Source organism: Pyricularia oryzae, chromosome 3 (genome assembly GCF_000002495.2).
Source record: "Pyricularia oryzae 70-15 chromosome 3, whole genome shotgun sequence".
Taxonomy (NCBI): Eukaryota; Fungi; Ascomycota; class Sordariomycetes; order Magnaporthales; family Pyriculariaceae; genus Pyricularia; species Pyricularia oryzae.
Genome location: NC_017849.1, coordinates 6,153,259 through 6,172,131, shown reverse-complemented (window position 1 = coordinate 6,172,131; position 18,873 = coordinate 6,153,259). Strand labels below are relative to the sequence as shown.

Sequence of the window (18,873 nt, the reverse complement as noted above, 5' to 3'; positions counted from 1 at the left end):
AAGGTTCGGCAGCCGCTGCGTCCTCCTCCATTTCGGCTGCCCAAACGATTTCGTCGTGCACGCGTTCCTGTTCAACCTGCAGGAAGTTACGGATGTCCGCCCCTGCCGCCTCGCATGGCCGCGCTCTTTTGTTTGAAATGCTCGATCGGGAGCTCGAGGTTTGCGAATGCTGCGATGAGGTGCTTAGGACCGGGATTGCAGGTGCTGGCTCTCGGCGGGCCGTTTCGGCCCGGTCGTTGATAATCGCGGCACGGTTGGCACGTCCGATTCTGCGAATCCCCTTAAGTTTACGCTGTGAAGGTCGTTCAAGCTTCCCATTTACCACCAAAGGTCGGGCAGGGCAATTCTCATGTCCGGATGGGAAATGGCCGTGGCAATTAACGCATTTGGGGGCTGCCTTGCACGGCTCTTCCTCTGTCGCATGTTTTGCTTCACCACATATGCCGCAACGCGCTTGCCGTACGCAGCGACGTATTTCGCAATATCCCTGGCAACCGTCGTGGTGGTGTGTAATTTTGCGTGATTTTTCAACCTTCCGCGCACGTCTCGACACTCCAAAAAGCTGAAAGGGCTTTACGGGTTGAAGGAAGGACACTATCCACGTGCCCTCAGCCGTATGTGGGTCGTAACCATGTTTGGAAATATGCCAGTTGACTGGCTGCTGGCCTGCTGCCACGGTAATCTCCTCCTGGATTACCTCATGTACGTCCTTTCTTCCGTCCAGGCAATTGAGCGTTCGGGGCACTCCAGAGACGGCGTATGTGTGCCAGGTTGTCGGGACAGTGACTTCCCGCGCGTCCAATGCGTCCATAATGGCCTTGACCGCGCTGGGGTTGAGGAGTTTTTGCCGTGTTTCCTCAGAGGCCACCGTAACACCCCAGCCCGTGGGGGTACGCTTGGCGTTTGGGATTTCACTGTGTGGCACCGAGACCAATTCGGCCAGTTTGGTCGTTACCGCGTATGGCTCCCTCGTCACCATCCGCAATTTGTCATTTACGCGGATCAGGATGCGGTTGGACGGCTGTTCTGTCAAACGTTTCGGGGCTTGGGAGCGGTCCCGGCCCGATTGGGAGGGAGTTGCGGAGCTGTCAGGTGCATTGCCGGGCGTCGTACGTATCGGGTACGAGCGCGTGGCCGGGGTTAAAATTTGCGTTGGGGCCGCCGCTGGTGGCGTGGCGGCTCGCTCGGCCCATGTGACCGATTTGTTAGTGGGCGTGCCTCTGCCTTTAGAGGCCGACGACGCCGTGCCCGTCCTCGTAATTAAAATGCTGCGCCTTTCGCTGGAACTGGTCGGCGAACGCGACGGGGAGCGTGAACGCTCTTTTTCAGGGAGGGTGCGACTGAGGAACCAGCCGCTGATCACGTCGTCAAGTTCAAGAACAATTCTCCTAAGCGCGGCGTCCTCCGGGGCCTGTAAACTTTCGAGCTTGGCTGCAAAGACCTCTTCGAGCCAGCTGCCGACTATTTCCACGTTTTCCAACTCCTGCTGCAATGTTTTGATGGCCAGGGCCGGGAGGCTGGAGTACCTTCCGCGGCCAGCCGGCTGAGGCGCGTTAGCGGTGCGCGTGTCGAGAGATACGTGTCCCGACTCGGCCTGGCCCTGCGGCAAAGCCTGCGGCGTGCTCTGCGGGCGCGCGCGGCGGTTTGAGACCTCTGGTGAGGCCATGACGACCAGCGCCCGGAGGGCGAAAATTCTTCAGCTGTTAAGCTTATTGGTGTGTTTGGGTGTGAATCGCTAACAAAGGTGGGTCTGACCCATGAATGGTGGAGGATGCTTGCCCCGACGGCCGTCAATTCCGATGTAACATAGCGCCAGTCATGATTATCTGACATTCGAAAGCTCAAAGTTGACTCCTTCCCCGCAAATCAAGTGCGTGACACTACAACAATGGTTTCCCATTCCCGAGAATTCCGACTCATTTGTTAACTATTGCTCAATATTTCAAAAATCAACCATCAGGTTCATCTGCTCAAAATCAAGCCACCAAAATTACAAAAACACAGCCAAAGCAACTTCAGACTAGAAATATCGCCTGCGCCCAGTCATGACTGCTGTCCCATACTCGATCCGGCAAGAAGCCGAGCATATCTTCCGGGACACCCTCCTGCGAGACCAACGCCTAGGTCTCCCCCAAAAGGTAGCTTCCGCATCAGAGAGGACGACGTTCGACACCACCGCCATTGATACCGCCTATCTACCCGTCCCATGGAAGTTTTTCGAAAGCAGCGCTGCCTTGTGGGCCCTCGCTGCGACCTACGGTAACGCCATAGCCAAGGAGCGCTTCGGCGTCGACCAAGACGTCGTGGTCAATACCGACGTGGCCAGCCTGTTTCTGTGCTCAAGCCTCCTGGTTAGGGTCAACGGCAAGAGCTTTCAGGATTCGGAAATCGGGGCGAGGGTTGCCAAGTATGATATGGGGCCCGTGATGGATCCATACCGGAGGCTGTGTACCAACGTTTACAAAACCAAGGACGGCCGTTTTTTCATCTATATGGTAGCATGAACGCCACAAAATCGCTGGCCATGATCGGATTGCCTCCAACGAACCCTGACCTGGACACATCTGAAAAGATCATTGCGGAGATCTCTTCCAAAGTTGAAGAATACGACGCGGATTGGTTGGATACAGAAGCCAACCAATACTGGCGGCAAGCTGGCACGATTTGTCTGACCGAGGACGAGTTCCACACATCTGAGCAAGGAAAGGCCATCAAAGACGACGGCATATACGTTATCAACCAATTCGATACCCCTTCGCTGCCACCAACCCCATACCCCACCGTCTCGCGCGACAAGCTCCGCCCGCTGGAGGGCCTAAAAATGATCGACATATCCAGAGTCATAGCGAGCACCCACCATCGCCAAACTAGCCGCCGCCTTTGGGGCCACCGTGATCCGGGTTTCGTGCACCACCCAGCCAGACATTGGGCCGCTGCTCATCGACGGCAACCTCGGCAAACGCGACGTCAGCCTGGACCTCAAGAGCGAAAGCGGCCGCGCGACGCTCCGCCGCCTCATATCGGACGCCGACGTGGTCCTCGACGGCTACCGGCCGGGCGCGCTGGACCGCCTCGGCCTGGGCGCCGACTACTGCCGCACGCTGGCCCGCCGCCGAGGCAGGGGCGTGGTGGTGGTGCGCGAGAACTGCTACGGCTGGAGCGGGCCCCTCGCGCCCCGGTCGGGCTGGCAGCAGATATCCGACTGCTTCACGGGCGTGGCGTGGGGCATGGGCCGGTTCCTGGGCCTCAACGAGCCCGTCGTGCCGCCGCTGCCCAACTCGAACTACCAGACCGGCCTGGCGGGCCTGGTGGGGATCCTGGCGGCGGTGGATCGCCGCGCCACCGACGGCGGGAGCTACGTGGTCGACGTCTCGCTCAACCAGTACAACCAGTGGCTCCTTTCGCTGGGTCAGCTGGCGCCGCGGGTGCAGAGGGCCCTGCGCGAGCTGCACCCGCGGCTTGCGCTGCGGCATCACGACGACATGCTCAACCTCACGACCAAGCTGATGCAGAGCTTGGTGCCGCAGGTCCCGGGGCTTTTTGCCAGGCCAGAGTACTTTGGGCGGATCAAGAGTGATTTTGACGCTCCGGATGGTGAGATGGAGGATCTGACGTATCTTTTGCCGGCGGCCAGGTACGGCGTGACAAGGTTGGGGTATGATGTTGGGAGTTGCTTTTTGGGCAAATATGATGCCGAATGGCCTGCTTGAGCTGATCTGATTATTAGATCGTCCAAGTCAGAATAGTCAATCACAGTCCAACAAACGCAAGCCTGACGGATGAGGGAGAAGATTCAAAGAGAAGTGGGCAAGTGAAATCAAAGCCTAGCATTTGAATACTGTTCAAGTGGTAGAGGTCTCCGGACCTTGAAGTATACAAGCATAGAAATATGACCCCTCAACATTTTTCATGCTTGAAAGTTCAGAGAATATGCAACTTTGGTTGTAATTGAAAACGATATCACAACTCGGAGTTTGTGCCTAAAGTGGCTTATAGTGTATGATCAATATTATTTTTTCAATGTACTAACATTGCACGAGTGTGTCTTTTCAAAGACATACAATGCTCAAGCCGGCACCTAGTACGCATATTTCAGTTTCTGTTATCCTTGATGAGAAGCTTCAGTGACACCCCCAAACCCTCAGCGCAGCTTGCGCAGGCTTGATCTGCTTGCCACCGCACGTGACGCAATCATAGGCTATTAACATACTAATTTCACTTTGCCCTCCAACGTTGCATAAGAAAGTAGCGTCTGTCCGTGAGTGCCAAAGGCTCTTGATTAAATCTAGTATTGGATCTGCAACCAATACAGATCTAATCATCTAAGAGGGTTATGACCAATGTGACGTATTCAAATCTGAAGGCTAAAACTCCTCCGTGAGTTAAATCCATGGCTTGATATAATTCTCTGTATTATGCCGTACTTTTTAGTGTTGTGTAGCCATTTTCGCCCGGTATAAATTATGACCTCGTTCTGCAACATGCATTCAAAAAGTCACTTTCGACGTTTTGACAGAAGCTGGCAAAGCCTGCCGCCCGTTTGTGACGGTTGAGTGGGCACCTAGCCCTTTCTTGTAATTGAAAGTTTGAAAAAGCATCTCTATATAGATCTCATGGCGATATAAACACTCCCTGTCTGGCCAAACAAAACCCTTAATTTGAAATAACCATCTGTTTCACCATAGTTTGTGTTTGAAACTGTATAGTCTTGACTCTTTCGTTATTGACATAGAAACTTCTTCTTTTGAAACTGGATAGCTGTCTCCAAGTGAGCTTCGGGAAAGCCACAACCCGACAATTACAATAGAGCCAGGGTTTAGAGTCTGGTAAAGACAACAAGGATCCCGCCGGTTATGGTGGGACTTGCAATGTAACCAGCATCAGGGAAAAGGAAAGACTGAAGGCAGCAGTTCTTGAACCGGAGCCGGTGTCTACAGCCGGGTTGTAGAACAGAACCTCGCCAAAAGCTGCCAGTCCAAGCAGACCATCAAGGTTTTGAATTGAATGAATTGACGATGACTTCTGTTACCAACGTGCGCTGGGGAGCGTTTCAGCTTGAATTTGGGTGCAAAGACTACCTTATCTAACAATACATCAAATGTAGATCAAGAAATGGCTTACAGACTGATAGTTGGCCTGTTTGCGTGGATCACGCCTGCCTGATCACTGGTGACTGGGCCTGCAATAAGGATGAGTGCTGAATTACATTGAAATGCGTCTTTGTTAGAGTTCGCTAGGAAGCTCTGGTCAGTCTCAGTGACCGTGTCTATTTCTTACCATTTCGGCAACTTGGGCAAAAATGAATTGATATGTATGGATAACGTCAAGATTCTCCCTCATAGCATTCAGTAATTCGACGGGACTGGGGTCACGCTCACAGTCGACCTTTCGGTTTGCATGCCATCAACCAATGTAGTCGCAAGATAGAGGAAGAACAAGTAATTCAGGGGGATGTATATCAATTCATGGCCTAATAAAAAATAAAAAGTCAGTTACAGTCCGAGTGCAATCCGATACTGAGTATCATCTCATTATGAAGTCCCCAGACATGATCCATACATAACAGCAGAATTGAAAAATGAGATCGTGAGAAGTCTACATCAAAAATGCCAAGTTCCGCTACGATATAATAGTATACATCAATACAGTGGACCCGCAACAACAAAAGAAAAGCTCCTACAGCTCCCCGCCCACAAGACGCCTCACGAAGCCCAACACCGCCAACTTGGCCGACCGAATATCGTCAATCCAGTACAGCCCAGCGCCGATCACCGCCGCCCAGACAAACGCTCTACGCAGAGCCGCGCCGGCCTTGAACCCGCCAACCCTCTGGTCCGCCATGGTCTCGCCCCTTTGGAAGCCCAGCTTGTTCTTGACGGCCATCTTGCCGGCGTGCTTGACGTCGTAGGTCGGGTAGCGGAACGACATGACGCCCTCGAGCCACCTGGGCAGCGCCAACACGGTCCGCTTGTGCGTAAAGACTTCGAAGCCGTGCCGGCCGTGGTAGTAGCCCATGCCGGAGTCGCCCACGCCGCCAAAAGGTGCGTTGGGCACGGCGGCGTGCATGAGGGCGTCGTTTATCGTCACGCCGCCCGAGATTGTGTTGCTCAGGACTGGGTTTAGGTGTCAGCTTGAGGACTTTGTGTGTGTAGCTTCTTTTTTTTTTGACGCGTCAACTTACCGTGGTCTATCTCCTTTTGGTCGTTGCTAAACACGTACAGGGCTAGTGGGCGGGGGAGGCTAGAGAAGATTTAATGTCAGCGATCATCAGCTTCGTCTGAAAGAGTTGTTACGTACGAGTTGATGGCAGCGATTGCTTCGTTCGGGGTAGCTGTGATGACAGGACAGATGGGTCCGAATAGTTCCTCACTCAAGAGGGAGTCTGGCGGGATATTTTAGCTGGCTGGAATCTAACCCGGGACGGTACAAAGGAAAGAAAAAAAACCGCAAGAAAATACATACCCGACATGGTGACCTGGTCGACCACGGTGCCCGGAAGCTTCTTGGTCTCTCTGGACCCCTTTTCTCCACAAAGAACCTTGCCCTGGGTCTTTTCCAACATTCCACTCAATCGATCGTAGTTTCTCTCGTTGATGATGTTGCACATTTGGCCCGACGCCCCAAACTCGACGGTCCATCGCTTCAAGCTGTCGACAAACTGGTCGTGGACGGCAGGGTCAACAAATACGTGATTGACCGACAGGCAAATCTGTCCGGCGTTGAGAAACTTGACATACGCAATCCTCTTGGCCGCCAGGTCGACGTCTGCCGTTTTGGTGACGACGGCCGGGCACTGCCCACCGAGCTCCAAGACGGTCGGGGTGAGGTGCTTGGCGGCGGCGGCGGCGACAAACTTTGCAATCTTTGTCGAGCCGGTGAAGAAGATCTGGTCGAAGCGATACTCCAAAAACTCCGCCGTCTCCTTGGGCCCGCCCTTGACGACCCTGATGGCCGAGCCGTCGAGGTAGCGATTCGCCAGCTCGACGATGACCCTTTCGGACGCGCCGGCCAGCTCCGACGGCTTGATGATAGCGCAGCACCCGGCAGCGATCGCGGCAATGACGGGCTGCAGCGCCAAGATGACCGGAAAGTTCCAGGCGCCAATGATCAAGGCCACGCCGAGGGGCTCCTTGCGGATGTGCGCACCGCCCAGGGTGCCAAAGAGCACGCCGGCTCCCTTGACGGGCTCGGTGGCTGCCCACTCCTCGACGTGCTTAATGTGCTCGAGGATGTCGCTCTTGAGGCCGGACAGATCCGCCGCGCGCGACTCCATCTCGTGCCGGCCGAGATCCTGCGCCAGGGCTTCGATGATGAGCTGCTCGTTGTCGTGGACGAGCCACCAGAGCTGTTTGAGCTGCCACTTGCGCCATTCTATCGACTTTGTCTTTCCCGATGCAAAGGTCGCGTTCAGGGTCTTGTGTATCTCTGAAAAGGTTTCGGGGGAGGTGTAGCTGTGTGTATCCATTTTGGTTGCCAACTGATTGTATATATGCGATAAAAAGGCCTTTTCCAATATGATTGTTTGCTCGAGTGAAAAAGTGCCATGCAGTCAGAGTATTTGAGTGTGCAAAAATCTGCGCAACCAACGAAGGGCAATTGACAGGGGTGACGGGGTTTCGGGGTTTCCCGATGGGTTCCAAATTCCGAGATTGCTTGCCCCGGGCCCGCAGCTGTCGTCCTTCTTGGCAGTTCCACGGGGTTGGTTACACTTTACGGGGTTGCAGAGAAATGCTGTGTCGGAAATTGTTGTCTGAGGGCGTGATCTCCTCGCTGTTGCTTAGTTATTCAGAGCGCCGAAAAGGGTAAATATCGACAGCTTTAGCCGTTTTTGGTAACCAAAGCTATGCTAGCCGGGTACCTTTGGCAAAAATGGGTTAAAGCAGATATATTTTTTTAAAAATGGATTAACAAAGTGCCAAACCTTCGTTTAAATACCTCTTTTGGGCGAATTGTTAATTTGTATAAAACGCAAAACTGAATTGCATTCTTCGTCGTTAAAATTTTAAAAAGAGTAGGCGGTCAGCAAAATGCGGCAAAATGGAGGAGTAAACGGTTAGCAAAATGCGGCAAAATGGACAAACGTGATTCACAAATCGACTTTTTAAATCTTACCCCTGCGTAAAAGGTATTTCCAAAATTATTTCCACTTTTTATTACAAGGATAAAGTACCGCCTAATTGGGAAAACAACTAAGCAACAGCGAGGAGATCACACCCTCAAGTATCAAGATGCGCTTATTTTGCATGTCTGCCAAAATTCGGCGAGAAGCCCTAGATGCAGTCACCAAGTACGCAATACAATCATTCGACAAGATCAAAATCTTGTCAAGCAAAGTGCCCACGGGAGGTTTCATAGGCGGCGAAATCCTGTTGGGACGGCTTATCAATGGCTGCATGACCGACCGAGCCCTCGACAACGGCGCTTCTTCGTCGTTTGACTGGAACAAGGAAGTGGTTGTCGTTACCTGAGGCTCGGGGCCATCGGGGCAGAGATTTCGGTCTTGGATGTGCGGCCGCTTAGATACCCAAAAGGCCGTTTCTTTTCTCTCCCCTTTCTGTCTGCAAATCTGTTCTCTGACTGAGCTGTGCTTCCAGCCGAGAAAATTTACCACTACAAATGTGATTTGACCAACTACGAGGTGTGACAAGGAGGGACTGACACACAATAGAAGTAGAGTGAGTTGACCTATCTGGTTGACTGAGAACACACAAATCTTCTATCCCTAATCTACATCGACCATCCTCGCTCGAGATCACCCAGTCACGTATAAACCACTTAACAGCCGTTACAGAAAGCCAAGGCACTGTTCAGAACATATCCAGGCTCGCCATGGTGCGAAAGAGCGTCCAGGTTGGCCGACCATATCACTAATCTTGGTGTTAGATATGGAGTGAGACTTTAGGTGTGAGAACCAAACGTGGAGTCAAAGCCCCGAGACCGTATGCATAGCTCTTTTCGGCATCCTCGACTGGGTCACTGGGCTCCCGCTGCCCTGCCTCTGACATTGGTATCCCGCTCTGAAGTGTCGTTCCAGCTCAGGATCTGACATCAATGCCCAATGCCCGTCCCGTCTTTGGTAGCAGAGCCGCATTGGCCATTGGTACAGTCTGTACGGGTCCCGACATGAACGCCGAATAACGTTGAGCTCCACATCTCCGACCCCCCTAAAGTCCGGCCCCTAAAAATATCTACTCAGCCACGTCAACCCTTTGTTTTATTTTATAAATATCTAGACGAATTTTTCACTTTAGAACTTGATTTTTGAAGATTCTTGCTCCAAACCTTCCAATGAAACAGTACACTGAAAATCAGCTTCTTGCTGCCATTTCTGACATAAGAAATGGCAAATCAGTTCACAAAACCTCGCAAAAATGGGGTATTCCTCGGAGTACCCTTCACGATCGTTTAAAGGGGGCCCAGTCAATTCAACAAGCGAAAAGATTTTGTCAAAGGCTTTCACAGGAGCAGGAAACCTATTTGGCAGATTGGGTACTTGCGCAGGCCGCGTTAGGCCTTCCGCCAACGCATCAAGAACTACGCTATTTTGCGGAACGAATTCTTCAGGCCGCCGGAGAAAGAAAAAGCCTTGGGAAACATTGGGTTAGCCGTTTTATAGCCCGATATCCAATTTTGAAAACCCAAAGACCCCGGCGAATAGAAAATGCCCGGGTTAATGGGGCTACAACCGAGGTAATTAAATCTTGGTGGTCCTATTTGAAAAATCCCGTTGTCGATACTATAAAACCGGCCAACCGTTGGAATATGGACGAAACAGGTATAATGGAAGGCAAAGGATCTAATGGCCTGGTGTTAGGGCGTAATAAAATCCGGCCATTACAGCGAAAAGAGCCTGGAACGCGGGGTTGGACGAGCATAATCGAATGTGTATCAGCTACGGGGGCTGTTATACCTCCCCTCGTTATATTTAAGGGGAAAAACGTACAGCAACAATGGTTTCCAGCTGATTTAAGTCCTTTCGATACCTGGCAATTTCATGCAACCGAAAACGGGTGGACAAATAATGAAACAGGTATCGAATGGTTAAAAAAGGTGTTTATTCCGTATACCCAACCTTTAACCCCTGAAAAGCGGTTATTAGTTCTGGATGGCCATGGATCACATATAACGGACGAATTTATGCTTCTTTGCTTGCAAAACAATATTCAACTCCTATATTTACCCCCTCATTCGTCACACGTTCTTCAACCGTTGGATTTATCGGTTTTTGGGCCGTTAAAGGAAGCTTATCGACGTCACCTGGGATTTGTAAACCAGTTTTGCTGTTCAACGGTTGTTGGGAAACGAAACTTTCTACTTTGCTATCGAAAAGCCAGATCAAAAGCATTTATAGCAAAAACCATTCAATCTGGTTGGCGTACGACGGGGTTATGGCCGGTGAACTTGGCAAAACCACTTTTAAACCCTTTTTTATTAGAAAATAGCAACGCCAACGTCGAAAAAGGTAAAAATAACGGCTTCCAAAGGGATAAAACACCGGAAAATCCAACCCAAAAAATTAACGACCAGTCTTTACTTATTTGGAAAACCCCTAAAACGACCCGAGATATTCGACTTCAACTACAGGAAATTTCCCGGTCCGAAAAAAGTAACGCCACTTCACGGCTTTTGTTTGCAAAAGTCCAAAAAAGCTTCGAAACCAAGGATATCTTATTGGCTGAAGCTCAGCAAAAAATCAGTTTGTTAAAAGCAAAATTGGAGGCGGTACGGCCGGTCAAAAGGAAAAGGGTGATTCCGGATCCCAACGAGCTTTTGGTCAGCAAAAAAAACGTTTATGAAGCACAGGAAAATAATAGGGACTGTTTAGAAGCTTTGAACGATGGAGAAGAGGTTAGCGAACCGGGAGAGCCTGACAATGATTGTATTATTGTGCGTTGATAGGTTTACATTTAAATCGGTTTATAAAAGGGGTATTTCGTCGTTACATTTTTCAAGGGGGCCGGACTTTAGGGGGGTCGGAGATGTGGAGCCCAACGTTAACTCAAAAAACGCCAGCGCGTCATCCAAATCGTCCACGACGATCATCGGCTCGCGCCCTCTTCGTTCAAACACCCGGGACTATCTAGCGATAGCATCTCGGCCCGGACGTATCCCATAGTACGCGGAGAGACTACACCACGAGGGCCGGCGTCACACGAGTCGCCTGGAATCACGGCAACGCGGGTTTGAAGCCTTGGTAATCCTCGTCTGCAGGCCGCACAGACAGGCGAGTCGCATTCGATCGACAAAGCTGACACAACGCCTGTCCCCGGGGGTGGCATGCAAGGATGAGCCTGAGCTGACATGATTGATAACCCACGACCCGATTTGGTTGGTTCATAATTACCACGAAGTGCTGTAGGTAACTTTCTAATTAAGAGTCCTGTGGTACTCTTTGGATCGCTCAAATGTGGAAAAAGACCACCAGATTAATGGCAACGTTTCGGGACCGGGAGATTCGTAAGAGTCTCACGCTCTACCGATTGAGCTAGCCAGGCGCAGAAGATGGCCGGAGGCCTTGTGGAGCGCTCCATTCGAGGTTCTCTTGAATCACACAGCCAAAGGGAGCACCTTGGTTTCGTATCTCGCCGTAGCTAAGTCTTGGTTAGCATCGACCCCGAAAGGATCAAGCAAAATCTGGGTTCATACCAGAAGAACAATCCAAAAATGGGTATTTCTCGCTGAATTCCCTGCTCAGCTTCCACTCCTTTGCGTTTGTAAGTCCATCCTGGACAGCAATGCTGTCAATCGAGAACTTGGGATCAAAGAGTCTCAGCGGCGACATTGGCTGCGTGACTGCGACTTTACTGGACTCGAGTACCCGAGGGGATATACTAGGGGCGTAACACTTGGCGAAGCTCTTCAGGCGTCGACATAGCTCCCTGGCGATGGCTTCCTCTACAGGGTCTGGTGCTGATGGGACAAAGTCGGGGTCTCCGCGACCAACTTCAAAGAACACCCAATCGGGATCGAAAAGATAGCACGCCATCACCCTGCCTCCGGAAGAGTTGCGACTTTGGTATTGTCGAAAAACGCTGACTGCGATGTGTTGCTCGGGGATTTCGACCACCGTGTGCAAAACTACATCGCGGGCAAGGGTGTCCAAGTCGATGCTATCACCAGCCAGGATGACCTGGTCACGAATCTCGGGCCAGTTCAAAAAGTCCACGAATGGAACATCTCCGATACCTTGTTGTAGAGGAGTAGGTCGGAAGGGTTCAAGAACTGTTGAGCGAGCAGCGGCGCCGAGGCGCCAGTAAAGGACACTCTCTGCATACGGTGCGCCATTCTAATACGAAATGTCAGCATATCAAGCAGGTGCGTTTCGAGTCTTTCGACTCTCCATATCAGGGTACACTTACACAGCCGTAGACATATTGCTGCACGCCCGAGCCCGTGGACAAAAGGTTGAACGCCGCGACCGCGACTTGCTGGCTGATCTGCTCGTTTGTCAAGTGCTTCAGGATGCCCATGCGCTGGGACCTTGAGATGCACTCGATTGAAGCCCGAACAACCTTTTGGCACCAAGCACTGCTGGACCTGACGGATAGCTTCTGCCGATTTGGGAATGAGGAAATATCCCAGGGTGATGGGAGCGCAGTGAGTGCTTGGTGGGATGCACTGGAAATATCGCTAAAGAATAAGTTGCCGGTATCGAGAAGACTGCTTGAGTCTGCAGAGAGTGTCTGATGCTCGTCTCCATGCCGAGGCTCGTGCTCGGGATTTGTTGCCACCAGCGCACTCGAGGCCGATTGAGGGGAGTATCTCAGTGGCTCGAACCAGGCTGATTGGGTGGCTGGTGTGTCCGATGGTGACAACATGCCAATGAACTCGTCCATTATCACACTCTCCCGGGCTGGTACATGGAGGCCGAGGTCACTATGGCTGTCGGAGTTTTGATCAGTTGGCCTCGATCCGTCATGCGCAAACATGATGGGATCGGCATCAAGCGACATGGCAGTCTGTGTGACAGCTTGGTTCAGGTCGTTCTGTGGGGGCTGATGGCGTCCGCGTCTCGACCCGCTCCTGAGCGATTCGGCTGTGGGTTCCGGAGGTTCTTCCGGCTCCCGTTGCTTTCTGCCCATCATCTCCTCAAAAACTGGGTCATCCGCGGCCATAGCGGCAGCACTGCTCAGACTGAGCAGCTTTTTTCGCATCCTGAACAGCGCGTCCTCCATCGCCTGGTTCTCCTTGATCAGCTTCAGGTGGGCGTCCAGCAAGAGGGTGTACTGCCGCGACCGGTCGGTCTGGGCAGCGAAGCTCATGGCCTCCATCATGTGGTCCGTGTGGCGACTGCTGGCGGCGCGCTTCTCCCGGAGGCATTGCTGAGAAATGCGGTTCTGGACCCGTTTCCTGTCGCCGCCCGGAGTCCTCTTGCTGACTTTTGCTGCGTCCGGTCGTCCCCCGCCCCCTTTTGCACGGGCGCGAGAAGCCCTGGCGCAATCGGCGGCTTGTGTTGCTTTTGATGGAGGCATGATGTTGTTGGCGGGGTCACTTTGTCTGGGTTGAAAACTTTGCGATTTGATGTCGCATCATTGGCATCTTTAGCAAGCAGGGGGAAAGAGCATTCGAGTAATTGCAGACGTTGGCGCTCTTTCCCTGTTTCACGAGACTCGGTGTCCGGTCATTGCCGTTCTCCCGTTCCGGCCCCGCCTAAAATTAGTGGCCATGTAAGGATCAATGCCGGCTCTAATCACTGCGTTGCACTGCAGGTGGTCCACTGATATGGGTTCCTTGTACGGCTTTGAATCCCAGCGAATAGTAGATAGATTTTTTTTATTCAGATTGACAGTTATTGTTTAGATTGGACAAGCATTTGTTCGAGGGGGATTGGCTCTACTATCCATCAATTAGCTCTGTTTACTTTGTTCCTACCAACCTGGTTGAGGTTGTCTTCACCAAGCAAAAAAAATCCAGTCCCAGGCTAGCCCGGCTAGCAAGCGTAAAACGTGGCAGGCTATGCTCCACTCAATCTTCCGGTGATTCCGGAGGTCCTTGGTCGTGCCTCGCTTGTCTTGTTTTCATAGTTTATCGCCGCTTCTTCAATCCCACTCGCCGCAAAACATCCGCTACTCTTTTGTAGGCTTCTTCAGCACCGGATCAATCGGAGAGTCGTCATGGTCTCGGATGTAGTAGCTCAAATCCCCCTGGTTTGCCTCGACAAAGCTGTGACCATTGCCCAGGTAAGAAAACCGGTTTGCTCCATCCTCTGTCTTGAAAGTCCAATCCTCCCAGCGCGGGTCGCGTATGGCCTCTAGGTAATGCAATGCCGAGCCGGGCCACAAAGCTAGCACTTTGCCCGACGGTGATCCTGCCGTGTACCAGGATCGACAAGGTTCAACCCAAACTGAGTAAAAAAGTCATGTCAGCACTGCGACGGCCAACGCTGCCATGCGCGAATAAAGACGGAGACCTACTAGATTCTTTCATCCATTCGTCCTTCCACTGGTTAAAGTCGCGCACTGCATCGCTGTTGACCTCAAAGGACTTGAGGTTTTCCTTTTGCATTTTGGACATCATTTTGATCATGTAATCGACTTCTGCTTCAATACTGGCAAGGATTGGTCCATTGCCTATGGGGCAATTCGGGCCCAGGGTCATGAAGTAATTTGGGAGTTTGTCCACAGCTATACCAAAATAGGCTTGCGGCTCGTCTACATTGGATGAAAAAAAAATTAGTGATACTCGACAAATGGACGGCAAGATTGCATCATGTTAGTCTCTTACCTTTCCACATATCCTCCAACTTGGCACCCCCGGCCCCTTCCACGGGAAATCGGGGCTTGAAACTTGTATCGAAACCAGTGGCGCAGATGAGAATGTCCAACGGGTATTCCTTGCCATTTTCGACGACCACCCCCGCAGGCGTGATCTTTGCAATATTACCAAACACCACTTCCACGTTGTCGTCGGAAAGAGATTCGAGGTAGTTGGTTCCTGGCGTAAGTCTCCGGCAGCCAAGAGACCACTCCGGGATGATGAGCTTTTCCAGCTCAGGGTTTCCCAGTTTTTTGCGCATCAAGTCCTCGACGTATGCCCTCAAGGTAATCTGCTCCTGGGATCCGGAATGGAACATGGCAAACGCGGCACTCATTTTCCTCTCGTCTTCTTTGCGCATGGCTAGGTGATGCTCCTTGTCCTCGGCAAACTTCTTCCTTTCTTCATCGGTGTACTCTCGGAAGTCGCCACTAAAGGTTTGGGATATCCAGGTCGGCTGGCGGACAAAGTTGGTGACCTTGCCGACCTTGGTCTTGATTGCCGGCAGGATCTGGATACCGGACGACCCATTGCCGATGAGTCCGACGGTTTTGCCGGTCATATCTGGCTCCTGTTCGGGCCACGCAGCTGAGTGCATGAGTTGGCCTTGAAATGATTCGATGCCGGGGATTGCGGGATATCGCCAAGCGTTGAGAATGCCTCCTGCGTTGATGAGCACTCGTGCTTGGCTCTGGAAAGTGTCTCCGGTTTCCAGATTCTTGACTGAAACAGTCCAAAGAGCTTTGGTTTGGTCCCATTGTGCTCCCACGACCTGATGCCTGAGTTGAATGTACTTCTGCAAGCCGTATTTGGTGCTGAAATCCTTAAAGTACTTGAGTATTTCTTTTGAGCTTGCATAGTTCGCACTCCAGTCGGTTTTGGGCTCGAAACTCCAGGTGTAGTTGTGGGAGGGGACATCACAAGCACAGCTAATCACAGAATGTCAGTGATACTAGTAGAAAGATGTACGGAATCTTTGTCATGGTGCTGCTTACCCCGGGTATCTGTTCTCATACCATGTCCCCGATATTTCAGGGTTCTTTTCGAACACCTGAAGGGAAAAGTCATCAAAGTTTCTCTGTAGTTTGTAGGCAGTCAACAAGCCAGAGGCGCCAGCTCCGATGACTATTACTGAGAGAGTACGCCTGGGAGTAAAGATGGGCTGCAGGTGCGCATGTCCGTGCGCTTTTGAGGGACCTGCTTGCTGATCTGTCGAAGACATTATGTTGACAGCTAGTCTAGTCTTAAGGATATTGGTGTATCAGCTATAGAAGGTCGTATCAAGGAGGTCTTGAAAATCATCCCGAGTCATTTGTCCAAAACGGAGAAAACGCTCATTTATAGATCAGATCGATCGGGTTTTGGGATTGTCTAAACCCGGACCAGGCTCGATACACCTATTCTACTCTGGTCTGTGAATTTAACTCTGCGGAATTCATGCAGCCTCTCGTAATCGTCCAGTTTTGTTTTTATGACGTGGTGTTTGCATTAGGCCGACCCCACGCGACTTGGGTCAAAGGTTTGTCAGGCGAGGCAAAAGCGGGCTAATTGCTATATGGTAATTCTGAGCGATATATTCAAGAACTCGAATGGATGTTGCGCTGACTAGTCAAAGCAAATAGATGGATTTCAGTGATGAAAACCTCAGTCTGCAAATCAACGTTTTCTAGATTTCCTTTTCTGTAAATGATGTTGAAACAATATTTCCAAGACGAATATTCTCTAGCATGTCCCAATGAAGGAACTGGAAAGCTCGTTATAGAAAGGGAGCGGATCACCTGGTGCCACATATAGCGGTCACCTGGTGGTGGTCAAAATCAGTGCTACACCGTTTGGGTGTACGGAGAGTTCTACCAAGCCGAATGATTCTTGGAAAAAGGGTAACCACCAGGTATGATGATTACACAGTGGGGTTACCCCTCTAGCCATGCATTACAGACTTGTCTGGTTCATCCCCACCTCTTGGCGGCTTCTTTAAAACTTTCCGTAATTCCGTTCATTTGTAGTCGCAGGGCTCATCCCTAAAGCCCGTAGCTCCGCAATTGAGCCGCGTCGCTGTGGCTCAATTGTGGCTTTGCGATAGGTATTACCTATGAGTCCCACAACGAACGCTTGGGTTCAGCGCGCTATCTTTTCCATCAATTCTATTGGTCGAAAACTCATGTGGCTGGTAAGGTACATGGAGCGCTCGGTCCACCTTGCGCAGCAAGGGGGGCTAGTCAAAGCACTGAAACTAGGCCACCGCCAGGAAAGTTTGCACATTGTATTCGCAAAGCTGCTGGTTGAGATTATTTTGAGCGATCGCGCCCCAGATGATTGCAATAAGAGAACCCTTTTGAAATCCGCTCACTGGCCCAGACAACACAGATTGACTTTGACAGAGGGACGTTATAGGGTACGAACGTACAACGCCGCTTGCAATATAATCAAGAAATACCGTCTTGCCTTTAATCCTTCGCCATAACTAGCATTGTAAGATTGGGCAGAGATGCACCGGAATACGCCTAGCAATGTCGGCTTCCAGAACGGCAGTATTTCATCGCGAGGAACTGGAGGATGTTGAGATGAAGTTTATGAAGAGCCCCCTCCTCTGATGGGCCAAGACACCTCTATTGAACAAAGAAAATGGATGAGAGATACCTGATTGTTTTCTTCCTGATGTGTCGTGGCTGTGTGAAATCACAACAAGTCGTCCAAAGATATCTCAACTGTTTCCAATACTACTAGTCCGAAGTTGCAATATCTGAAGATATTCGGTGAAAGCAACTTGATACCCCAAACGCCTGGCAAAAATATCGATCAAGCTTATGTTGTAATACCACAGCTCAAGGACAACATTTCAAACTCGCAGTGGAATAGCAATTTGCCGATCTAGGCGACGCGGGCTTTCTCTTGAGCTTGTCGGAAATATTAAGCATGGAAATTCGCAGAGGTTGGTTGAGTCCAATCCTTTGCTTCTGAGTCCTGACAAAATCAACGATCACTGCGCCTTTCTGACCGTGCAGGTCCTTGGAGGCGATGTATGCCACAGCAACCCGCTGAAGATTATAATTAGGCAAATTATTCCCGAAATTTGTTCATGAGTTTGAGGCTTACCATGGCGATTTCAAAGCTGGCATGACTGGTCTTTACCAGGGCTCATGTTTAAACTTTTGCCGATTTGGAAGCTATCGAGATTGTCGAAGAAATCGGGTCTGGAACACATTTTCCTGTCTTGTATCACTCGAGCCTCTGACCTTTCCCCAGGTTGATATGTCCGTATCTTTGGCTTAAGATAGCAAGATTGGGAAAACTGACCGGACGTGTTACCTAGAACCTAGCACGACGCCGTCGAACATTCTTTTTGCAACAAGCCCACAAACATTCTGTTTGTCTGCAGTAGTGAACAAAGATAATGTCTCCGCCTGATTTGTCGCTGTCCGGCGTACGCGGTTGTGCGGAAGCGTCACATACATGGCTTCCAGGGCCCTTTATCAACGTTGTACATACCTGCATTACTTGCCTTGAGCCCATTCGATAACGTGATGTACTCTCGAAATTCATCTCAGTTTATCTCTTGACTCTCCTCTTGCCCGCTCAGTCTATGAGATACTTATCCTCTAGATATAATACGTAGCCAGTGAACATATAAAGCTCAAAGCTGGACTTATTTGAAGGCAATTCGATTCAGATCAGAAAACTTGATTGTAGCACCTCGCCACCATGAATCAGGCTGAGGCCTGAGATGTTGAGCTTCGACATGTATAGACACCCAGACATCAAGATAGAATGAAAGAATATGCTTGTCCACGGATTCAAAGACAATACATCAAGGGAGAATAGAAGAGAAACAATATCATAAACACACAATAGAATAGGACAAAAGAACAAATGTTGAAGCTTTAGCTGGGGCAAAGGAGATTCAGGTCTCAGGAGTTCAGGACTCTTGTTTGACCGGCAAAACGCAGTGACCTGCCAATCACTCTGCCCTTTGGAAAAGTGAAAGCAGACTGAAGCAAACTTGACTGGCCCGAGTGTTTCCAGCTCCCTCTACGCTGCCATCAGCTGACAAATCGATGACACGTTCGCCCTTCCTCCTGTATTTACTCTGCTCAGAGATTTTTGATTTCAAACTCGCAC

At 50.8% G+C, this 18,873-nt stretch overlaps 5 protein-coding genes across 5 annotated transcripts; 1 reads left to right on the top strand and 4 right to left on the bottom strand.

Annotated features, from left to right (window-relative positions):
- The first annotated feature begins 1,878 nt into the window (after positions 1–1,878).
- Positions 1,879–3,799, top strand: MGG_07891 (CAIB/BAIF family enzyme). Its single transcript, XM_003713086.1, has 3 exons — positions 1,879–2,407; positions 2,500–2,839; positions 2,919–3,799. Exons 1-3 carry the CDS (start codon positions 2,046–2,048, stop codon positions 3,708–3,710), a joined length of 1,494 nt encoding a protein of 497 aa, XP_003713134.1. The 5' UTR covers positions 1,879–2,045; the 3' UTR covers positions 3,711–3,799.
- Positions 3,800–5,586: 1,787 nt separating this feature from the next.
- Positions 5,587–7,824, bottom strand: MGG_07890 (aldehyde dehydrogenase 3I1). The gene is made up of 4 exons (XM_003713085.1): positions 6,463–7,824; positions 6,298–6,382; positions 6,182–6,240; positions 5,587–6,113 (listed from the first exon to the last, which is right to left on the bottom strand). The coding sequence occupies exons 1-4, from the start codon at positions 7,463–7,465 to the stop codon at positions 5,677–5,679; spliced, it is 1,584 nt and encodes a 527-aa protein (XP_003713133.1). The 5' UTR covers positions 7,466–7,824; the 3' UTR covers positions 5,587–5,676.
- Positions 7,825–11,467: 3,643 nt separating this feature from the next.
- MGG_07888 (uncharacterized protein) lies at positions 11,468–13,588 on the bottom strand. Its single transcript, XM_003713084.1, has 3 exons — positions 12,360–13,588; positions 11,647–12,286; positions 11,468–11,591 (listed from the first exon to the last, which is right to left on the bottom strand). The coding sequence occupies exons 1-3, from the start codon at positions 13,470–13,472 to the stop codon at positions 11,548–11,550; spliced, it is 1,797 nt and encodes a 598-aa protein (XP_003713132.1). The 5' UTR covers positions 13,473–13,588; the 3' UTR covers positions 11,468–11,547.
- Positions 13,589–13,760: 172 nt separating this feature from the next.
- On the bottom strand, positions 13,761–16,152 carry MGG_07887 (uncharacterized protein). The gene is made up of 4 exons (XM_003713083.1): positions 15,750–16,152; positions 14,725–15,683; positions 14,415–14,651; positions 13,761–14,344 (listed from the first exon to the last, which is right to left on the bottom strand). The coding sequence occupies exons 1-4, from the start codon at positions 15,974–15,976 to the stop codon at positions 14,067–14,069; spliced, it is 1,701 nt and encodes a 566-aa protein (XP_003713131.1). The 5' UTR covers positions 15,977–16,152; the 3' UTR covers positions 13,761–14,066.
- A 1,427-nt stretch (positions 16,153–17,579) lies between these two features.
- MGG_16957 (uncharacterized protein) lies at positions 17,580–17,853 on the bottom strand (the record flags this gene model as incomplete). The annotated part of the gene is made up of 2 exons (XM_003713082.1): positions 17,580–17,792; positions 17,851–17,853. The coding sequence occupies 2 exons, from the start codon at positions 17,851–17,853 to the stop codon at positions 17,580–17,582; spliced, it is 216 nt and encodes a 71-aa protein (XP_003713130.1).
- Between the last annotated feature and the right edge of the window lie 1,020 nt (positions 17,854–18,873).